At 45.3% G+C, this 24,561-nt stretch overlaps 1 protein-coding gene across 1 annotated transcript; it reads right to left on the bottom strand.

Annotated features, from left to right (window-relative positions):
- Window positions 1–15,555: 15,555 nt before the first annotated feature.
- Window positions 15,556–16,944, bottom strand: LOC149467435 (protein ZBED8-like). Its single transcript, XM_089671662.1, has one exon. The coding sequence runs from the start codon at window positions 16,942–16,944 to the stop codon at window positions 15,556–15,558; it is 1,389 nt and encodes a 462-aa protein (XP_089527788.1).
- Between the last annotated feature and the right edge of the window lie 7,617 nt (window positions 16,945–24,561).

Below are 24,561 nucleotides of genomic sequence, written 5' to 3'. Positions count from 1 at the left end.
CCCCCCCTTTTAAATCAGTGTCCTACAACAATTAGGCCAGTTGAATCGACAGCCGGTTACCAGTATGTTTTGGAAGCAGTTGCACATAAAGACAGTGAGAACATTTAAAACTATGCCAATAGTATTGTTTGTGGTAATCAAACCCAAATCAGTAATTATGTAGCCACTATACTGCCCAATGATTACACTTTACTTTGGATGAACTAGCTTAGCTAACAGAAGGGGTTTCCAGGAAATATGGAAGTCAGATCCCACAAGTTTTGTGTCCCAGCCCAGGGCAGCATCCTCCTTTTAGTTAAACAAAGAACAGCTGGTCTTTAGCTCTTTCATGTAATAAAGAGATTGCCAAGGGAATGTATATTCTACAAAGACTTTGAATTTCCATTAATGAATTACAAAGTAGTAGTTTAGACATATGATTAGATACACTCACAGATTTGTTTACAGCAGGCAGTTTGTCTGAAATACCAACACATGGTGACACAGACTCAAAGAAGCAAAATGGTGCGTATTTGAAGACAGTGTCTACCATAATTGTTTGTCATAGTGGGAGGGTAAATAAGGATAGCAATCTAGTATATCCAGTCTAGAATCTTAAACCCTAAGCAAATATTTAGCCTGATGTCAAATCTATTCTGATCACTTCCCTCTTGTGAGTGAAATAGTGTGCACCCAGGTAGTAGAACTCCCAACCATGCTGTGATATTCTTTATAACTCACATTTAGCCATAACATAGCCCAAAGAATTAGACCCCTATGAAAGGTGATCTGTACTTTTAGGCATGTGCAGTCTGTTTTCCCCACTGCAGATGGCACTCAACCAAATGGTAACACAGACTGTACAGGAAGTCAAGGGAAACCTGGTTTCTCTGTGGTTTCCTGGGTTATGGAGCAGCATTCCCAATTGGCTGTGCTGCTCAATGTGACCCCTGATGGCCATCATGGGTCAGTAGGGTCTTTTTAAGTCTCTGCCCCTGGGTTTTGGCACGCTTTGAAGAAGTGGCTGATGCAATAAAACAGAAAGAGGGGGTCTGCAGGCTGCTGAGAGAAAAGGAGAGGACTGTCTTAAAGCTAGCAGGGGGTGTGAGGGAAAAGAGACTGGACTGCTATCTAAACAGATCCTTGTCATAACTGACCACAGTCAGTCCTCAGAGAAGTCTCTCATTGAGAGGAACATTGCCTCAGAGATCAGGCATGTTTTCCCTCAGAGAGTGTGAAAAATTATTTGGATGTCTGGTGAGATCAGACTGTACTAGAGAGCACTCCTACTGCTTGTAAGGAAGGAAAAAAGGGATTGTCGCAGCAGCGAGATCGAAGGACAGAAATCACAACAACTTCTTTCTCTGTCTGACTTAAACTTGACTTTTACTGAATCAGAGATCAAGAAGAGCGTGCCCTGGGTTTGGTAGAATTCTAAGTTTGCACAAGTTAATCTATTGTCTGCTGGGAAATGTTCTGCTTTATTCAAGGGCCCTAATGTTGCCGGCCATCATTTTTTTTTATTAATCAATCACTGGTCATTGTGACTGTTATAGCAAGTTCATACTGTCGTTCTATACTATGTATATGGAAAATCAGTGAGCGCTATGGGTGTGTAGAAAGGTATAAGCTGCTGGCACCAAAGGACCGCCCTTGGTATCCTCACTAGTGAATGAAATATAAAAGGTGCAGCACTAAAGTAATGAATGAATCCAATATACTTCTAAAACATGTGCATATACATAAATAAATAATAAGGTGAATAGAAGCAGCAATAGAATGAATAGCAGCAATATTAAAAGGCAGACACAGTGAGGCGCTCTGATCAGCGCTACTAGTCTAAAGTGCGAGAGTTCATGAGTTATTAATATAGCAATAATTAATATACTGATAACTGTGGTGATGGTATCCGTGACACTGAGTGGTCAGCGTTGGGTGATATAAAAATGAATAGTGACTGATAGTGAACATATATCAAATGACACAATTGCGATAAACAATAGTTATAAAAAAGTCCAGAAAATAAATCCGTGAACAGGTGACATCCAGTATAAAAGTACAAATGCGGCGCTATATAATATTAACAGTACACAAATGGTATCTCGCAGTAACAAAACTTATTGGATATAGTTTTGTTATCCAATAAGTTTTGTTACTGCGAGATACCATTTGTGTACTGTTAATACTATATAGCGCCGCATTTGTACTTTTATTCTTGGCATTTCTTGGAGGATTTGAGGTTGTTTCCTCTTCTATGCTGGCTGCTCCCATCTGTGTTTTTTCCTGTTATCACCCAGCGCTCATATTTTTACTGTTTATATTAGGTGACATCCAGTGCTGGTGAATCCGTGAAAAGTATTCCTTTACATGCACTCACCAGAAGCTCATATAAAATGCGTAGGAACAGCTGGTTTCTTCCCCAGGTATGTCAGGCAGCACACCCATCAGTCATAGGACCATGAAGGCCAAGATGATCTTAGATAGGGATGATGACACCAAGCAGCATGCAAACCGTGATGAGACATCCTGAGGAGTTAGATCACGGCTAATAGTGTAGTACTTTATTAAAGGTACAGAGTATCCACGTGGAGAGTACAAACAAACAGTTTAAAACAACTCACTAAGATGGCCTCCGGACCTTCGTGCGGCCCTGGCAGCGTGACGTCAATGCGCAGGCTCCTATCTGGCGCATTTTGTGCGCACGCACATTTTCAAAGGGTTATGCCTACTAATTGATGTCTATGCCAACGTATTTATAGTCCAGAGCATGTGCTCATCAGCGGATGCCATTTTCCCGGAGCCCACATTTGTGGACGGGCTCCATTTTCCTGGGAACCAACATACCAACAACACAAAACAGAGACTCCTCAGTGGAGAGAGAAGCAATACCCGAAACCTTTTGCATGGAATGGGAAAGGATATGTACTAGATATGCTCTCATAGTATAGCTTCCAATGATTATAAGACAAAAGACTAAACCTCGAGCATGCACGTGTCAGCGGGCGCCATTTTCCTGGAGTCCGCATGTATGTTGTTATATACTTCTAGGTAAATACAGATCTGTTCTGTTAGTTACTGTTGGAATAATGCAGGTGCTTAACCATATCCCTCAAAGTAACATTATTGTCTTATTGATCGTTTGTATAAGTACACTTTCTAATCTTCTCTTCTTAGGCTATGCTTGACCTAATAAATTCTTTGAAAAACCTCAAGGGGTGTCAGTATGTGGTGGGTGAATGAGGTGTGTCAGCTTCAGGTGTGCAGAGAAATTACAAAACAATTCCATGGCTCATCTGGGGGTACTGCTACAAAAGCCATGGCAAGTTTCAGAATGTGCAATTGTGTGGGGTCAAGCACTTTGAAAAGCATCTATCGAGGAGTCGATAATATGCAATTCATGTAAAGAAGATGTACTGTATGAGTTAAAAAAAAGTTGTAGCGGACATATTTTGATAGAATGAATGAATTGTCAATGGACTGAATATACAATGTTGCACTCTAATAAATGATTCCATAGTGGGATTCCATTAAAAAAAATGAATTAATATAATACGGACCAGATGAATGCAAAGCACATGATGGTGGGTGTCTAGGGCAAGGCACAGAAATGAGGGGCCTGGGGAATACATTACATTCCCATATGAGTTTTACCATCCCTCTCCTTTTTTTCTGTCACTGTATTTGGCTCACTAAATAGAAATACTTACTCATGCTCAGCCTCCTCTTCCTCTGTGTGTAGCACTAAATCTCCAGCCAGGACAGAGACAGATCCAAACCGCAGTAAGATTGGCCATGGAAAATTAGCAGTGAGGCCAAAAATGTTTACAGACTGTTAACCGATTCCGTTCTGATTATACGGTTTGCTATAGCTGACTATTGCTATCTGCAAAGTATTCACAGTGAGATTGATTGAGGAGTTACATGGCATAATGTACAGGTTAATATATGCACACAATGCAAATATACTGCACAGATCTTCACAGATGGTCAGTAATAAAGGAAAAGCATTTATGCTTGTGTGAGTCAAACAGCCAATCCTAGCATCATGTGCCAAGACCTGGATGTACTCTGGAAATTACAAATGCAATTTACAGATTAACCACTTACGTTTTACTAAAACTGCTAATTTGTGTTTCTACTAACTACTAATTTTGGAGAACAAACACACTTTTAATGCCATTTTCCAGTAGACCATCATAATATATTCTGGTAGATATGGTATTAGGAAACTACAACCAAAGAGATAGCAAATCTTTCACATTCTTGGACCAGTAGTTATACTTGCACCACATTACAGTTTAGCCAGAAAAGATGTTTGCAGGCTAAAATATAGTACACCTGAGACTTTTCTGCTTTGTGATGACTTGATTGAGGTATTTTAGGAACTTATGTGGATGCACACTGAAAGACATCTAAAGATGTTCCTGGCAAGTTCAGCTGTGAAGAGGCCATGTTGTAACCCTGATATAAAAAGAGTCACAGACCAGCCAATAAAAATGTACATCAGGAACAGGATATTCAGCCTGCAATATCATTCAGATGTAACCTCTAAATACACCATTATGATCAACAAGTGAAAAGTGCTCCAGTGACTAAAGTCAGAGCTGTAGTAAGGACAAATGAGACCCTACAATAAATTGCCATGTGCCAAAATATCACATGTCAGAAAGCTATAGTATTTGAGGGAATAGGACTTTCATGGTGCTGATAAACAAACCATACATGAAAAAAAAGTTTTAGATCAAAATCAAATGCTTTAATATTACAAAGAGCATATTTATAATAAAAATCACATAGAATTATATTTACAGTAGATTCCCATATGAATTGTAAAGCCATACCCATGCGTTGGATGTTCATAATTAAACACAAACATTTTACTTGATGTATCAACAAATTCCATAAGATACGTACAGCAAAGACGCATGGGAAGCCTTTTCACAGTTGATATATTTCCTACATGTTTTGCAGCATAAATGTTTTTTCAGGAACAATGGGAATAACAATGTCTACAGGAAAAACATCACAATGTGATACAAATATAATATACACACTATATTGCCCAAAGTATTGGGACACCCCTCCAAATCATTGTATTCAGGTGTTCCAAATATCTCCATGGCCACAGGTGTATAAAATCAAGCACCTATGCATGCAGACTGCTTCTACAAACATTTTTGAAGGAAAAGGAAAAGGTCGCTCTCAAGAGTACAAGAATGCAAGCGTGGTACCGTGATAGGTTGCCACCTGTGCAATAAATCCATTCATGAAATTTCCTTGCTACTAAATATTCCACAGTCAACTGTTAGTGGTATTATAACAAAGTGGAAGCAACTGGGAACAACAGCCACTCAGCCATGAAGTGGTAGGCCACATAAAATGTCAGAGCGGGGTCAGCGAATGCTGAAGCGCACAATGCACAGAAGTTACCTACTGCGTGCAGATTCAATAGCTAAAAACCTCCAAACTTCAAGTGGCCTTCAGATTAGCACAACAACAGTGCATAGAGAGCTTCATGGAATGGGTTTCAATGGCTGAGCATCATCCAAGGCTTACATCACCAAGTGCAATGCAAAGCGTCAGATGCAGTGGTGTAAAGTATGCTGTCACTGGACTTTAGAGCAATGGAGACGTGTTCTCTGGAGTAACGAATCATGCTTCTCTGTCTGGCAATCTGATGGAAGTGTCTGGGTTTGGCGGTTGCCAGGAGAACAGTACTTGCCTGACTACCTTGTGTCAAGTGTAAAGTTTGGTAAAGGGGGGATTATGGTGTGTGGTTGTTTTTCAGGGGTTGGGCTTGGCCCCTTAGTTCCAGTGAAGGGAACTCTTAAGGCGTCAGCATACCAAGACATTTTGGACAATTTCATGCTCTCAGCTTTGTAGGAACAGTTTGGGGATGGCCCTTTCTGTTCCAACATGACTGCACTCCAGTGTGCACAGCAAGGTCCATAAAGACGTGCATGAGCTAGTTTGGGCTGGAGGAACTTGGCTGGCTTGCACAGTCAAGTCCTAACTTCAACCCGATAGAACACCTTTGGGATGAATTAGAGTGGAGACTGTGAGCCAGGCCTTCTTGTCCAACATCAGTGCCTGACCTCACAAATGAGCTTCTGGAAGAATGGTCAAACATTCCCATAGACACCCTCCTAAACCTTGTGGACAACCTTGCCAGGAGAGTTTAAGCTGTTTTAGCTGCAAAGTGTAGGCCATCTCAATATTAAAGTTCATGTGTGTGTAAGGCAGGTGCCCCAATACTTTGACAATATAGTGTATAAATCTAAAAAAAACTCTGCCTGGGATCTACAGGGCTTACCTAGGGTTACAAATTGGACTAGAACATTCAAACGAGACCCTAAGCCAAAGTTGAAGCGTTTCTGCCCTCACCCCTGCAAGATCAATCACCAAGTCCAGTGGTGTTTTTGTATAAGTTAATTGCAAGTTGCCAAATGCAGGTAAAATGTGTCAAAATGCAGCTAAAGTGTATCTGTGATAAAAAATGGAAATCATATATTTCTTTCCACCTTCATCGTCAATTATTTCTAGATTATTGCTATTGATTTGGATGATATTTAAATTCACTTTGTGAAGAATTCCCACACATTTACTTCTTATTTACGATACATATTCCCTATGTCCTGTGAAATACTGCATGTACTTCCTGTGTCACTCATTTCACAGAGCCTACTGTCTGAACAGCAGAGGTGCTGAGCGCAGGAGTTCCAAAGTTAATGCAGAAATCACTGTTTGCAAGAAGTTACCATGGGATATGTAGTCCTTAGAAATCAGAAGTAAACCAAAAGAATGAGCAGAGGAGAAGCTGCAAAGCATACAGAGAATTCAGAAATGTGTTGAAACAGATGGCCAGCAGAACTTGCAATATGAAAGGAATTTAGGAAGTTAGCGTATTGTGGGTTATCAAAACTATCATGTGTATTGCTATTATAATGCTGATGTTATAAAATGAAAATGTATGCTGTGACCATAGAACGTCTTTAAAGTGTATCTTTTGGAAAAAAATATTTGTTTACTTTTTGGTTTTAGGTTTAGGCTCTTGTATTTTTACCAGGCCCCAGGCTTATTCTCTGGATGTGGGTGATTTGGTTCTCAAAAAGTTAAAAATTAGGAACCATAAGGTTTTTGTGCCCTCTTCCCCACTCTGCTGTAGCCTGCCAAAATACCTTGAAGTATGCAGAAAATGAGCATGTTCTCCAGCATGCTCAATATGATCATCGATTTGGCCCATCATCAAGCCTGTCAGGTGGGGTAGGGCATGCTTAAAGTGCATTTACAATTTGCAGCCAAATTGTGATAACACCTACTTTTTCTTTGTTACATATTCACATACAATAACTAAAATAAAAACTGCAAAAAATATAGAAAATCTGCTGCTTACTTTTTTACTTGCTTAAACATTTTATTTAACTTTCCCCTTCTAAATAATTTTAAAGAGGAGGCTGTGGAATTATGTTTGCCATAAAATAATCTCATTATCATTTGTAAACTAGATGTGCACAGTGTCTGTCCTAACAAAGGGCTAGCGTCTCTTCACTCGGGTGGTACATTGTAAGTGTAAATGCACTTAAAGGAGATCTACAATCACAGCATACACTTTAATCCCATAAAATCAGGATTGGAATAACTATACAAAATTCAGTTATTTTTGATAATCCAATAAAAGCTTACTTGGATCCCCTGCATGCTTTACAACTTCTCTGCCCATTCCTATGGTTTAGTGTTAATTTCTATGGATTAAATTTCCCATGGGGTCATAGACCAAATGGTGAAAAAGGCTAGAGACAGCAAAGAACTCTTAATCTTGGGTCATCCTGTACAAATCTTCACAGACATCACTCCTAAAACAATTTAAAACCAGAGAACCACTGCTTCACTCTCTCAAAGAACAATGCTTAAGACAGATATGGGTTTCCCCTTTCGCATAATTGTGTATAACAATAAGACCTATTTCTTTGCCACCTTTCAGGAGTTCCTGAGTTGGGAATCATCTCTTGCAACTGCTCCAAGAATTACCAGGATTACACTAGCTCTTCCTGCAAGGTAGACTGACACCTTTATTCTGGAGCTGGCATTGAGCATTGAACAAGAAATGGCCAAAACATCTATCACTCTCCTACCTCATCAGATAGGAAATGATGCCAGCTACAACCTTCTCTTAGGTTCCATAGGACCTAATGTTTATGGCACTCCATTGGTTTACACCTTTCACGCTTTATGGCAACAATTTGTTTTTTACTTTTTACAAGAAGACTCAACAAAGAACTCTACTGCATTCTGGAAGGACTGCAAGCAAAACACCCTGGGGAACATCTCCTACAAGTCTGATTCCCACTCCATCTACCTTTTAATATGCCGCCACTACTCATCCTTTTCATATTACTATCCTATGTTCTCAAAATCTAATTTCTTTACTTCTCTACTCCACCCCAAAGCTTATACATATTACCCTCACTTGTACCATCTCCCTACTACTGCTCTCATCACCTCCTGGTAATACTTAACTCCCCTGCTGACCCAAACACCGGGACAGAAAGGCATGTGCACTCATATACATCCCGCTCCAATCTTACTTCCCACACCTTCTTCTCCTAACCTCTTAACCCCCTAACCCTGGTCCTCCAGTATCTCACCCCCACACCAGGCACCCTCCTTCCTCCAGGAATAGCCGCAATCCACTCAATCTAATCTCAATTCCCATGCTCCTAAAAACCACCCTCTCTTTTCCATGTGCACTCTGGAATGCCCACTCTACCTGTAATAAGCTCACCTCTGTCAATGACCTTTTTGTCTCCCACTGCCTTAATCTACTAGCAATTACAGAAACCTGATTTCAACTGTCAGACTCTGCTTCTCCCACAGCACTTTCCTATGGAGGCTTCCACTGGACTCAGTCACCAAGACTCAGTGGTCGGAAAGGAGGTGGAGTTGGTTTGGTTCTATCCCCACTGAGCACCATTCAAGTTCTCCCTACACCTCCATCTCTATCCTTCTCTTCTTTCAAGGCTCACTGCATTTGGCTGTTTTCTCCCATTTCTATGAGGATTTCAGTAATCTATCATCCTCCTGGACCGGTGTTGCACTTTCTTGATGACTTCTTTGCCTGGCTACCCTACTTTCTCTCCTCTGAAACACCCACTATCATTCTTGGAGATTTTAACATCCCCATTAATGTGAACAATCCAGCTACATCTCAACTCTTCAACCAAACCTCATCTTTTTCCTTAACACAATGGACACAGTCCTCCACTCACTCAGATGGGAACACATTAGAGCTTGTTTTCTCCCATCTTTGCACTCCCTACAACCTCACAAACACTCTCTTTCCTCTCTCTGATACTGTTGACCATCCCCTCCTCCTCAAAAAAAAACTCCACTTTTTTGGCCTCCAAGACTTTGTTTTCTCCTGGTTCTCCTCCTACCTATCGCAGCGCTCCTTCATTGTTACCTATAACTCTGTCTCCTCTGCTCCACTTCCACTTCTCTGTAGGGGTCCCTCAAGGTTCTGTCCTTGGACCCCTTCTCTTCTCCATCTACACCTCTTCCCTTGGTCACGTGATAAACTCCCATGGCTTCAAGTACCATCTCTATGGTGATGACACACAAATCCATCTTTCTACTCCGCACCTCGCCCCTTCAGTCTCCTCGCGCATTACTATCCTACTAAGTGACATATCAGCATGGATGTGACTCCACTTCCTCAAACTAAATCTTTCTAAATGGCGCTCATGCTATTCCCACCAGCCCATGCCCCCACCCCTGACTTCTTCATCAAGATCAATAATACAACCATCTGTCACTCCCCTCATGCCATGGTACTAGATGTAATCCTGGATTCCCATCTGTCTTTTCAGCCCCAAATCAAATCACTGTCCAAATCTTGTAGACTTCACCTATGCAACATCTCCAAAATATGCCCATTTTTAACCACTGAAACCATTAAGCAACTTATTCACTCCCTTGTTATCTCTTGCAGTGACTAATTGGCCTAGCTAATCACAGGCTCTCCCCTCTTCAGTCTATCATGAATGCTGCTGCCAGACTCATCCACCTTACCAACTGTTCCATATCTGCCATCCCTCTCTGCCATCCCTCTCTGCCAGTCCCTCCTTTGGCTTCCCATTGCCCAATGAATAGAATTCAAAACATTAACAATAACATATAAATCCATTTATAACTCTGCCCCAAAATACATCACCAATCTTGTCTCCAAATATCACCCAAACCGTCCTCTCCTCCCATGACATCCTGCTCTCCAGCTCATGTCTCCTCTTCCCATGCTCATCTCCAGGACTTCTCGAGAGCCTCCCTCATCCTCTGGAACTCTGTACCCCAATCTATCCGACTATCAACTACTCTGCCAACTTTTAGGCGATCCCTGAAAACCTATCCGCAGTGCTGTATTTTGGGCAAAAATCGAGCCCCCCCAAAACAAATAAAAGGGGGAGAAAGAGGAAAAAAAAGCAGTAGGCCATCTTCAAAGTCATAGATAAAGAGATGCGTTCTTCCAGCACTCACCTACTCCTCTCCAGAATGAAAGCAGCCAGCCATCCCCAGTGTTGCCATTGTACGGTAACGAGTGTCAAATTCTACCTACACCCTCCAGAAGCCTCACCTGGTCTCCATGTTCTGTCACTTGCCACATGAGTCCCTTCTTCCCGTGCTGCCCCCCTGAAAAATACCCCCCAAGGCAAATGCCTTGTTTACCTTGTGGTAAATACTTCCCTGGCTGGACCTTTACCAACCCCTGGAATTGGGGAACTGGCAAACTTGGTACCTCTGTTCTCTTCAGAACTACCTCCTCTACCATCCACCCTACTCTGAAGGTGAATATATTTTCCATCATGGGTCATTAATGTTCTATATAGAGTCTCAACTGAAGCTTTCCATTGGTTACATTTCCCATGGACTTGGACTGTCTATCAAAGATGCCCTTTCACCGAAAACAGTGGATGAGCTTTGACAAAGAGATCAACACTCTAAAGCTGCTGGAAGTTGTTTTCAGTCATTTTTTCTCTTGCAATTTTTTTGTTACAATGAACCAACTTGGTATTGATATGGTATGGTATTGGTATGATATGTTATTTTAATTCCTGTACCACGAATATGTAAGGGTCAGTTGAAAGCTGCCCACCTCCTCACTTGGTCTCACTTCAAGACCCTTTCAAGATCAAGTTTGGTGTTATACCTTCAGTTGACACACTTAAACACCTTGGATCTCCCAGGCTTCTGTCAGGGATCCCACTGTTATTTGTTTGTAATGTGACTTCTGTGTTGTTCATTATTTAATTTTTTTCTCGTATACTAGCTAATACTTCTTCTCTGCACTGCCACCTCTACATCTGGCCCCCCTTCTGCAACCCTCAATGTGACCTCTTCCACCTGGAGCTCGACTGTGAGATGGGGAGCAGTGAGCATGTCTTCTTGAGTTCTAATTCCTCTCATTATGCCCAATTATGGCTTATTTAAAGGTAGGCAACTCTCTTAAAATGCTATCACATAATGTTCAGGACATAAATTCCCCAATTCAGTGCTGTAAGGCATACTGTACACTTCAACATCATTAAAGACAGGGTAGGTCAATACCTCTTGGTGTGAGGACACTTGAAGTAACAACCTATAACATTTCAATATTTATTATCTGTATTTTGTAAGGGGCCCCTGCCAAACACAAGCTATTTGGTTTTATAAAAACTTGTTATATTATGTATTGGGGATCCATATCCAGTGCCCACCTCCAAACTACTGTATTTATGCTGTGCTGAATCTTACAATTTCTTTAGAGCACTGAAAGGTATCACACTCCACACCAAATCTGAAAACTGGTGTCTAAAGACTCATGGGCAGAGAGGAAGGATCTCAATATCATATGCTCACTTGAACTCCTTTTCTGACAATTATTCTCATATGACTGCCTGAGAAGTGGAGCTAGGTTATGTTATTGTGTGAACTTGACATTATGAAAGCCTCACTAATGGAAGCTAAAATTCAAGGTTTTGTTCAGGTCATACTTGGTTCTGTTAACATCTTTCATCCAGGCTTGTCACCTACAGTATGTGCTGTCATGACTGTGGAATAAACCATGTTGCAGGTGTAGTGGTCTTGTCTTCAGGTGGCAATATTTTGGAATAGGATGTACACTCTTATTAACAAAGTCTTACATATTTTTTTAATCCAGAAGAGTTTTTGTTAATATTGAAATAGGCATAAAGTAACAACATTAATAAAACAACACAGTATGCGCTAAACAAAAAGAGAGGCACTATCACTGACGTCAGAATATGAAATTAAAAGTCCATAAAAGCAAAGCGATTGGACAGGATAGTCCACTCTAGGCAACTCCAGAGCAGAAGCAATTTCCCTGTGTACAGTGGAAGACAAAAGCAGAAACAGCACCTTTTAGAGTAACATCACAGATATGTTTATTATGGCAAAAAGGTGGGGTTCACAAATGGCAACTCACATGCTGTAGGTAGGTAACAGGCACATCATAGACAAAAGATTGGGTCCTGGCTAGCTATAGATGAACGTCGCAAGCTCTTTCTGGAAACGTGGAATCCCTGTATGGATGTGGGAAGCTCTGATGGATGGTGGAGCACAGTGTGGAACGCAACGTCTGGAAACAGGACTGGCCGTGGGCAGGAAGTGACTCAATGCCTCTTCTGAGCATGCGCAATACACCATCGAGGTGTGCGATTGCTTCTTTGTCAAACTATTTGGTCGAAGCAAGAAAGGAGGACCTTATGCACCGGGCTCAATGTGTCATTAACTATATGAGAATCGGCTCACAACATCAGACATAAAATAAATAAATGAAAGTACAACAGTTTACAATGCATGGAACATTCAGTAAAAAGATAGTAATAATAATAATATATGATATTCTCAAATACACTCCAGACCACGCTGCTAAACAAACCTACTACAACACTCTCATCAAAACCCTCTCATCCAATCCTCATCAACTCTTTTCTTCCCCTAATTCCTTACTCCTTTCCCCCTGCCTCCACCCACCAACTTACTGCCTAGGAGATTGCCAGTGATTTCAAGAACAAGATCAACACAAGTCATGAAGAGAGCTCCAGTGTCAAACTTCCTCCTCCAACCAACATACCAGGCCCAACACCATACTCAATACTCTCCTCCTTCGACCCTGTTACCAACAAGGAAGTTGCCAAACTCCTTTCCAAGGCTCAACTCACCACCATGCCCCAGGACCCTGTCCCCGATTATTGCGGCCTCCTTCCTGCTCTATCCTAAACTCTCTAACCCATATCTTCAACCTCTCCCTCTCCATTGGCACCTTTTCCTCCCCGCTCAAATATGCACTGGTTACCCCCATACTTAATAAACCCTCGCTGGACCACAAATGTTTGAATTAACTTAAGACCCATCTCCCTGCTTCCACTTGCCTCCAAGCTTCTCGAGCGCCTTGTTCACAACCGTATTAATTGCTACCTCATCAACAAAAACCTTCTTGATCCTCTACAGCCTGGCTTCCGCCCACAACATCCCACTGAAACTGCCCTACTAAAACTCACTAACAACCTACTCATACTCCTAGACCTTTCCACTGAATTTGACACAGTCTACCACCCGCTCCTCCTCAGTAAACTCCACTTTCTTGGCCTCCGTGACTCTGCTCTCTCCTGGTTCTCCTCTTACCTTTCTAAGCGCACTTTCAGCATCACATACAACAATGCCTCCGCTCCTCTTCCTGTTGGGGTACCCCAAGGCTCTGTCCTTGGGCCCCTCCTCTCTCTCTACACTTCCTCCCTGGGCCAATTGATAACCTGCCATGACTTACAATATCACCTCTATGCTGATGACACCCAGATCTATCTCACCCCTCCCCTGCTCACCCCCTCAATCTCCTCACGTATCACAAATCTACTAAGCGACATATCAGTATGGATGTCACATCAGTCCCTCAAACTGAATATTTCTAAAACCTAGCTTGTAATATTTCCTCCTCCCCGATCCCCCACTCATGACTTTACCATTAAGATCAACAACACAACCATTGGTCCTTCCCCTCATGCCAGGGTGCAAGGTGTAATCCTAGACTCTGACCTCTCCTTCGGGGCCCCACATCCAATCACTGGCTAAATCCTGCTGCCTCAACCTCCGCAACATTTCCAAAATCTGCCCCTTCCTGACTAACGACACCACAAAACAACTTATCCATGTCTTTGTTATATCCTGCCTTGATTACTGTAACTCCCACCTCACTGGCCTACCGTTACACAGGCTATCCCCCCTTCAGTTCATTATGAATGCTTCTGCTAGACTCATACACCTTACCAACCGATCAGTGACTGTTATCCATTTCTGCCAATCCCTTCACTGGCTTCAACTAACCCATCGTATAAAATTCAAAATACTAACCACAACATACAAAACCATCCACAACACTGCCCCTAGCTACATTACCAACCTCATCCGCAGATATTGTCCAAATCGCCCGCTCTGCTCCTCCCAAGATATCTTGCTCTCTAGCTCCCTTGTCACCTCCTCCCACGCTCACCTCCAGGACTTCTTGAGAGCCTCTCCCATCCACTGGAACTTCCTATCCCAGTATGTCAAGTCATCCCCCACTGTAGCTGGCCAGCTAAGACCAGTCCTAGTTTGTTAATATGGTTCACATATATGTGTATACCAAACCTGCCAATAACCTCAGTACAGTATATATGTGCATATGTTAAAGCCAAAAGCAAAATCATTGCTGTAATTTATGTCTTTGATTGTTATATGACATTTATATATTCATTGTGTTAGCAGAAGCAGAAAAGGAAAATATGCCTTTAAGAGTTAGTTAAAGATGAGCCAATCACAGACAGCCTCATACTGTACAGAGCCTTAACCAATCCCAGCCAGTTTCACATTTATGCCTGTGTAAAACTCCCTGCTAGGATTTTCTAGAGCAGTGGTTCTTAACCTTGTTGGAGGTACTGAACCCCACCAGTTTCATATGCGCATTCACCGAACCCTTCTTAATTGGAAAAATAAAATATGATTTTTAAAATTCAAAACATAGGTATATATTTATACATAGGTGCACAAAATGAACAAAACCATTAAGAACAAAGAACAAAACCATTAAAACATGATTTTCACACAAAAACAAAATAATGAATATTTACTGCAAATCAGTGTGACTTCTGCTGTTGTCTTTCAGAGACCAGTTCAGAAATGCGCAGCATTACCTTGGCAAGTGCCACTCTCATGTCATTTTCGCAACAAAGTCTGTTCCTTTTCTTCGTCTTTATGTCCAGCATCCTCGAAAAGGATTGCTCGCAAAGATATGTTGTAACAAACGGTATGAAAATCTCCAGAGCTTTCTTAGCAATAACAGGGTACCTTACCATTTGTTGACACCAAAACGTTGAGAGCGTTGTTGTTCTGAAGAGTTGCTGTTGAACCTGGCTCTGCTGAAGTTCAATGATTTCATCGAGGTATTCATCATTGACATCTGTTGTCTCAACACTAAACGTGAACGGCTGTCTCACCCATGCTGGATATGACTCTCTTGTAGGGAAGTATCCGTCGAGAGACTTTGCAAGCTCATCTAAGTGCGTGGCAATTGCTTGCTTCAGTTCCGCGGGAACTGCCTTCGATTCCAGATACATCTTCGATCTTACTTACACAGTCGTCTAGCAGGGGAAAGTTTGCGAAGTTATCGTTCTCTATTCGTCGTTTCCATAACGGTAGCTTTTTTTGAAAAGCCTTCAGGTTTTCTTCCGCTTCGATGATGTTGACTCCACCGCCCTGCATCTGTTGATTGAGATGATTGAGAGCTGCGAAGATATCAGTCATGTACGCTAAAATGAGAATGAACTCAGAATTTTTGAAGCAATCTGCATGACAATGTTGGTGCTCTTGCAAAAACAGGGCTAATTCCACACGCACAGCAAAAACACGATTCAGCACCTGTCCCCGGGATAACCACCGAACGTTAGAATGGTACAAAAGCACCTCGAATTCAGATCCCATTTCTTTACACAGCTCCCTGAAGATGCGGTGCCTCAGAGCACTATTTCGCACATAGTTCACGCATTCCACTACAATTTTTAATACTTCTGCCAGTTTTGGAGGCAAGGTTTTTGTTGCCAACGCATGCCTGTGCAGAATACAATGCGTAAAAATGATGTGTGGTGCATCGGCTTTCACTAGCGCACCAAAACCAGACTTTCTTCCCAGCATGGCTGGAGCTCCATCCGAACAAACTGCAGAAACCATATCCCACGAAAGATTGTTGTCCTTGAAGAAGTCATCCACAAGTTTCTTCACATCGGCTGCCTTAGTTGTTGTTGTAAGAGGCTTACAAAATAAAAAATCTTCCTTTATCACGTCGTCTTTCACATAGCGCACGAATACTGCAAGCTGGCTTAGATTGGAAACGTCTGTGGTCTCGTCGAGTTGAAGGCTAAATTTTGCCGGGCTTGAAATCAGATCTGCAACTACTTGAGCCAAGATGTCCTTGCTCATGTCCTCTATTCTGTCGCTGATGGTGTCATTTGAAAGAGGAATTTGGGATAACTTAACTTCAGCCGCTTTTCCCAGCATGATATTCGCCATCTTCAATACAGCTGGTTTTATGACTGTTTCACCAATGGTGTGTGGCTGGCCCTGCTTTGCGATCAGGTAAGCAACTTCGTACGATGCTATGAGGATCGGTTTGTTGATGGGTACAAAGCCGAGAACAGGCAGACTAGCCTTTTCATCGAATCTGGCTCTCCTCACCTTGAATTTAGCGAGCGTTGTGTTCTTGTATTTTCCATCTCCATGCTGCTTAAGGAAGTGTTCTCTTAGTTTTGCCGGTGCTAGACTAGAATTGCTCAACTTGGCATTGCAAATCATGCAGTTAGGACGCTGACTCCCATCACGTTCCCTTATACATGTGAATCCATATTGTACATATTCGTCCGACCACTTTCTTTTTTTGCTCGACATAGTTAGTATGAAGGGATTAAAATATTAAGAAAGAAATCACGTACCATCACGACAGTTACAATTCGACTACTGGGCGCACCAAATTCCCTGCAGCACAGATAGGCCAAGCGATGTTGCGTGACCACCTGCAGCCAATGATGGACAAGCGGGGCGTGTCATCACGAATCATATGAGTCGGGTGTGGGTCTTCACCTCCGCCGAACCCGCGAGACTGACTCATCGAACCCCTGGGGTTCGATCGAACCCAGGTTAAGAACCACTGTTCTAGAGACACATGCTCACCAGACAGAAGAGGAAACAGACAGTTCCAATCAGAAAAACGTTATGGAAGCAGAGAAGGCCAAATAGGTATTTAATGCACTTGTGTGTTCCTCTGTTGTTTAGTAATGCAGGTAGATCTGTATGTAAAAACTGTTGTATGTGTTTACTTGTAGTTCCACCGAACTTACGAACTTATGAATCAAGTCACTGTAGAGTAATCTAACGAATTTATAAATCCAAGTGAATTTATCAATCTATCGAAATATACAGAACAAATTTATCGAATCTATTGAACCTATCGAGATAAGCTATCGAATCAAACCACTGTAATATGAAAGAAATACGCTACTGTATGATAAATGAAACAAGCCATTGTAAGCAGTTATATGAAGAAGATTGAAGTTATTAAAGAAGTTAACTAAAGTATTCGGTGTGCTCTTTAAACCTACTGCATCCATAGAGCGGCATTGGAGGAATTACAGAATAAAGTCAGTCTAATCAAACAAAGAAACAGCAATTGCATAATGTTTCTAATGCCACAGCGCACTAGGCACCAAAGGGTGCTGCGCCTGCCACACCCACCCTGTCTGTGATCTTTGCAAACTCACTTATTCAGAGAACCCTACCCAACCTCTGCCAAAGAACTCAAGAGTCACCACCATCAGATCATCCCCTGCAACTATTACCTTTTGTACCACCTCCCCCTTCTTTTAGATTGTAAGCTCCATGAACAGGGCCCCCCTATTATGTACTGAACTGTATTGTAATTGTACTGTCTCACTTTATATTGTAAAGCAGTGCGCAAACTGTTGGCGCTATAGAAATCCTGTATAACAATAATAATAATATTCTAATATCAGTAACAATACACTGTCATGTAAAAACAAACCAATATTAAATGATATTAAAAAATCAGCTCTAATAAAATACGTGAAAACTAGAGATGAGCGAAGTATTCAAAAATTCGATTCGACTGATTCGGCGAATTCGTAGAAAAATTTTGATTCGAGTCGAATATATTCGCTGTGAATTTAACTTAAAAAAGGGTGTTTCTAGGCTTCAGAGAGACTTAATATTAGTGCTGAACACTGTACCTTTAATTTAAATGCCCTTGGAGTCTGCTGGGGAAGAGAAATAATACTGTCAGGCAGTATGACATGCAGATGAGTGCCGTCGATCTTAGAATCACCGCACACTTCACTCATTTGGGCAGTCACGGGGCCAAAACCAGAGTGTGGAGCCACAGTGTGGCGGTGGAGGCAGCAGCAATGGGAGGCCATACAGCACCCTATGACAAAAATGGAAACCACCAGCAGTGTGAGGAGACCTGAAAGTGGCACATGGCAGAGTGTGGCGATAGAGACAGCAGCAATGGGAGGCCGTACAGGGACCCATGACACACTCTGGACCTGGCAGCAGCATGAGGAGGCGGTACAGGGGCCCATGGCAGATTACGGGCCTGGCAGCAGCATGAGGAGTCGGTACGGGGGCCCATGGCAGATTACAGGCCTGGCAGCAGCAATGGGAGGCCGTACAGGGACCCATGACACAATCTGGACGTGGCAGCAGCATGGGGAGGCGGTACAGGGGCCCATGACAGATTACGGGCCTGGCAGCAGCATTTGGAGTCGGTACGGGGGCCCATGACACACTCTGGACCTGGCAGCAGCATGAGGAGGCGGTACAGGGGCGCATGACAGATTACGAGCCTGGCAGTAGCAACTTGGACAGGAGGACGTTCAGTTTCTGCACCGTCTGGTGCGTGCTCGCAAACTGTTGTCTCTTGGAAACGGATTCCAAGAAAGACTGCTGACGGAATCCGTGAAGAGGAGTAGCAGGAGAAGGAGCATCTGAACGAGCGGAATATGCCAACAAGCGACAACAGGGGCCCATGGCAGATTAGGGGCCTGGCAGCAGCTATGGGAGGCCCGTAATCTGCCAGCACCCTATGACAAAAAATGGAACCCACCAGCAGTGTGAGGAGACCTGAAAGTGGCACATGGCAGAGTGTGGCGATGGAGACAGCAGCAATGGGAGGCCGTACAGGGACCCATGACACACTCTGGACCTGGCAGCAGCATGAGGAGGCGGTATATAGGGGCCTATGGCAGATTAGGGGCCTGGCAGCAGCTATGGGAGGCCCGTAATCTGCCAGCACCCTATGTCAAAAAATTCTACACACCAGCAGTGTGTGAGACCTGAAAGTGGCACATGGCAGAGTGTGGCGATGGAGACAGCAGCAATGGGAGGCCGTACAGGGACCCATGAGAGACTCTGGACTTGGCAGCAGCATGAGGAGGCGGTATAGGGGCCCATGGCAGATTAGGGGCCTGGCAGCAGCTATGGGAGGCCCGTAATCTGCCAGCACCCTATGACAAAAAATGGAACACACCAGCAGTGTGAGGAGACCTGAAAGTGGCACATGTTTGGGGCATGATTCATGGCGGATTTAGTCAGTTGTGTCAGGAACTGGTGGTTTGAAATCCAGACTAATCCACGCCTGATTCATTTTCACAAACGTCAGTCTCTCCACACTTTGGGTGGACAGTCGTGTCCTCCGCGGAGTTGCAATACCTCCTGCCGCACTAAACACGCGCTCCGATGCCACGCTACTGGCCGGGCATGACAGCCTTTCAAGGGCAAATTCAGCTAGTTGGGGCCAAAGGTCAAGTTTCGTTGCCCAGTAGTCAAGGGGATTGTCTACCTCGGTTGGCAGGGTGCTGTCCAAGTAGGCCTAAGCCTGTTGTTTGAGGTCCTGCTCCAGGTCCACCTGATGCTGCTGCTGCTGCTGCTGTGGCTGGTTAGTAGTTTCCTCACTGCGCTGGTGAAGAAAGCTACTCATCATCGACTGCAGACTGAGGCAGCCGCTGCTGGTGGAGCTGCCACTGCTCCTACCACCCCACCCCTCCCCTGCTGCCATGGCAGCGGAACGCGAGCGCACAGGGCCCACAGTGTCTGAGGATGGACGTTGGCGCAGACAGGCAGAGACCAGCTGACTACATAGGTGGTTTTTATAGTACGTTATTTTGGCCTCCCTCTCAGCAGGTGTGAAAAAGGCCACCATTTTTGAACGGTAGCGAGGGTCCAACAAGGTGGACAGCCAAAAGTCATCCCTCTGTCTGATGGTTATTATTCGGCTGTCGCTACGCAAGCAAGCGAGCATGCTATGGGCCATTTGTGCCAAGGAATGCGAGGGACTCCCTGCCTCCATCTCCACAGCATACTGCCACGGTGCGTCTGGGTCCTCTGTCTCCTCCTCCTCCTCTACCAGATGCTCCTGCTCCTCCACTCCTGTCCGCTGAGTGGAAAAACCACCCATTTCACTCAATAATTCCTGAGCACCAATGTCCTCCTCTACCTCCTCCTCTTCTTCCTGTCCTGCCCCCACAGGGGTCATGTGGCGTTGAGATCTGTGCGCCACGTCTACCGCACCCTGACCAGCCATTGTTAACAGCATTTGTTCCAGGACGTGCAACAGAGGAATGACGTCGTTCATCCCATAGTCCTGCCGACTCACGAATAGCGTGGCCTCCTCAAAGGGCCTGAGCAAGCGCAGGTGTCACGCATGAGCTGCCAATGGCTGACATCTAAGTTACACAGGGGAGTACCTTTATCCGCTTTTAACATCAGGAAATCTGTGATGGCCTTTTGCTGTTCGTAAAGGCGGTCTAACATATGTAGGGTTGAATTCCACCTTGTTGCAACGTCACAGCATGAGGAGTCGGTATAGGGGCCCATGGCAGATTAGGGGCCTGGCAGCAGCTATGGGAGGCCCGTAATCTGCCAGCACCCTATGTCAAAAAATTCTACACACCAGCAGTGTGTGAGGAGACCTGAAAGTGGCACATGGCAGAGTGTGGCGATGGAGACAGCAGCAATGGGAGGCCGTACAGGGACCCATGACAGACTCTGGACCTGGCAGCAGCATGAGGAGGCGGTATATAGGGGCCTATGGCAGATTAGGGGCCTGGCAGCAGCTATGGGAGGCCCTTAATCTGCCAGCACCCTATGTCAAAAAATTCTAAACACCAGCAGTGTGAGGAGACCTGAAAGTGGCACATGGCAGAGTGTGGCGATGGAGACAGCAGCAATGGGAGGCCGTACAGGGACCCATGAGAGACTCTGGACCTGGCAGCAGCATGAGGAGGCGGTATATAGGGGCCTATGGCAGATTAGGGGCCTGGCAGCAGCTATGGGAGGCCCGTAATCTGCCAGCACCCTATGTCAAAAAATTCTACACACCAGCAGTGTGTGAGGAGACCTGAAAGTGGCACATGGCAGAGTGTGGCGATGGAGACAGCAGCAATGGGAGGCCGTACAGGGACCCATGACAGACTCTGGACCTGGCAGCAGCATGAGGAGGCGGTATATAGGGGCCCATGGCAGATTAGGGGCCTGGCAGCAGCAATGGGAGGCCCGTAATCTGCCAGCACCCTATGTCAAAAAATTCTACACACCAGCAGTGTGAGGAGACCTGAAAGTGGCACATGGCAGAGTGTGGCGATGGAGACAGCAGCAATGGGAGGCCGTACAGGGACCCATGACAGACTCTGGACCTGGCAGCAGCATGAGGAGGCGGTATATAGGGGCCCATGGCAGATTAGGGGCCTGGCAGCAGCAATGGGAGGCCCGTAATCTGCCAGCACCCTATGTCAAAAAATTCTACACACCAGCAGTGTGAGGAGACCTAAAAGTGGCACATGGCAGAGTGTGGCGATGGAGACAGCAGCAATGGGAGGCCGTACAGGGACCCATGACAGACTCTGGACCTGGCAGCAGCATGAGGAGGCGGTATATAGGGGCCTATGGCAGATTAGGGGCCTGGCAGCAGCTATGGGAGGCCCATAATCTGCCAGCACCCTATGTCAAAAAATTCTACACACCAGCAGTGTGTGAGGAGACCTGAAAGTGGCACATGGCAGAGTGTGGCGATGGAGACAGCAGCAATGGGAGGCCGTACAGGGACCCATGACAGACTCTGGACCTGGCAGCAGCATGAGGAAGCGGTATATAGGGGCCTATGGCAGATTAGGGGCCTGGCAGCAGCAATGGGAGGCCCATAATCTGCCAGCACCCTATGTCAAAAAATTCTACACACCAGCAGTGTGTGAGGAGACCTGAAAGTGGCACATGGCAGAGTGTGGCGATGGAGACAGCAGCAATGGGAGGCCGTACAGGGACCCATGACAGACTCTGGACCTGGCAGCAGCATGAGGAAGCGGTATATAGGGGCCTATGGCAGATTAGGGGCCTGGCAGCAGCAATGGGAGGCCCATAATCTGCCAGCACCCTATGTCAAAAAATTCTACACACCAGCAGTGTGTGAGGAGACCTGAAAGTGGCACATGGCAGAGTGTGGCGATGGAGACAGCAGCAATGGGAGGCCGTACAGGGACCCATGACAGACTCTGGACCTGGCAGCAGCATGAGGAGGCGGTATATAGGGGCCTATGGCAGATTAGGGGCCTGGCAGCAGCTATAGGAGGCCCATAATCTGCCAGCACCCTATGTCAAAAAATTCTACACACCAGCAGTGTGTGAGGAGACCTGAAAGTGGCACATGGCAGAGTGTGGCGATGGAGACAGCAGCAATGGGAGGCCGTACAGGGACCCATGACAGACTCTGGACCTGGCAGCAGCATGAGGAAGCGGTATATAGGGGCCTATGGCAGATTAGGGGCCTGGCAGCAGCTATAGGAGGCCCATAATCTGCCAGCACCCTATGTCAAAAAATTCTACACACCAGCAGTGTGTGAGGAGACCTGAAAGTGGCACATGGCAGAGTGTGGCGATGGAGACAGCAGCAATGGGAGGCCGTACAGGGACCCATGAGAGACTCTGGACCTGGCAGCAGCATGAGGAAGCGGTATATAGGGGCCTATGGCAGATTAGGGGCCTGGCAGCAGCAATGGGAGGCCCATAATCTGCCAGCACCCTATGTCAAAAAAATCTACACACCAGCAGTGTGTGAGGAGACCTGAAAGTGGCACATGGCAGAGTGTGGCGATGGAGACAGCAGCAATGGGAGGCCGTACAGGGACCCATGACAGACTCTGGACCTGGCAGCAGCATGAGGAGGCGGTATATAGGGGCCTATGGCAGATTAGGGGCCTGGCAGCAGCTATGGGAGGCCCATAATCTGCCAGCACCCTATGTCAAAAAATTCTACACACCAGCAGTGTGTGAGGAGACCTGAAAGTGGCACATGGCAGAGTGTGGCGATGGAGACAGCAGCAATGGGAGGCCGTACAGGGACCCATGACAGACTCTGGACCTGGCAGCAGCATGAGGAAGCGGTATATAGGGGCCTATGGCAGATTAGGGGCCTGGCAGCAGCTATAGGAGGCCCATAATCTGCCAGCACCCTATGTCAAAAAATTCTACACACCAGCAGTGTGTGAGGAGACCTGAAAGTGGCACATGGCAGAGTGTGGCGATGGAGACAGCAGCAATGGGAGGCCGTACAGGGACCCATGAGAGACTCTGGACCTGGCAGCAGCATGAGGAAGCGGTATATAGGGGCCTATGGCAGATTAGGGGCCTGGCAGCAGCAATGGGAGGCCCATAATCTGCCAGCACCCTATGTCAAAAAAATCTACACACCAGCAGTGTGTGAGGAGACCTGAAAGTGGCACATGGCAGAGTGTGGCGATGGAGACAGCAGCAATGGGAGGCCGTACAGGGACCCATGACAGACTCTGGACCTGGCAGCAGCATGAGGAGGCGGTATATAGGGGCCTATGGCAGATTAGGGGCCTGGCAGCAGCTATGGGAGGCCCTTAATCTGCCAGCACCCTATGTCAAAAAATTCTACACACCAGCAGTGTGAGGAGACCTGAAAGTGGCACATGGCAGAGTGTGGCGATGGAGACAGCAGCAATGGGAGGCCGTACAGGGACCCATGAGAGACTCTGGACCTGGCAGCAGCATGAGGAGGTGGTATATAGGGGCCTATGGCAGATTAGGGGCCTGGCAGCAGCTATGGGAGGCCCGTAATCTGCCAGCACCCTATGTCAAAAAATTCTACACACCAGCAGTGTGAGGAGACCTGAAAGTGGCACATGGCAGAGTGTGGCGATGGAGACAGCAGCAATGGGAGGCCGTACAGGGACCCATGACATACTCTGGACCTGGCAGCAGCATGAGGAGGCGGTATATAGGGGCCCATGGCAGATTAGGGGCCTGGCAGCAGCAATGGGAGGCCCGTAATCTGCCAGCACCCTATGTCAAAAAATTCTACACACCAGCAGTGTGAGGAGACCTGAAAGTGGCACATGGCAGAGTGTGGCGATGGAGACAGCAGCAATGGGAGGCCGTACAGGGACCCATGACAGACTCTGGACCTGGCAGCAGCAT

Source organism: Staurois parvus, unplaced genomic scaffold, assembly GCF_062004578.1.
Source record: "Staurois parvus isolate SC_StPar_1 unplaced genomic scaffold, SC_StPar_1.0 ptg000113l, whole genome shotgun sequence".
In the NCBI taxonomy this organism is placed as follows: Eukaryota; Metazoa; Chordata; class Amphibia; order Anura; family Ranidae; genus Staurois; species Staurois parvus.
Note: the sequence above shows the minus strand (reverse complement) of the source record. Positions and strands in the feature narration are given on the sequence as shown.

Bases quoted from the DNA above. Each gene is read 5' to 3' on its own strand.
- LOC149467435 (XM_089671662.1), bottom strand. From the start codon at position 16,944: ATGTCGAGCAAAAAAAGAAAGTGGTCGGACGAATATGTACAATATGGA.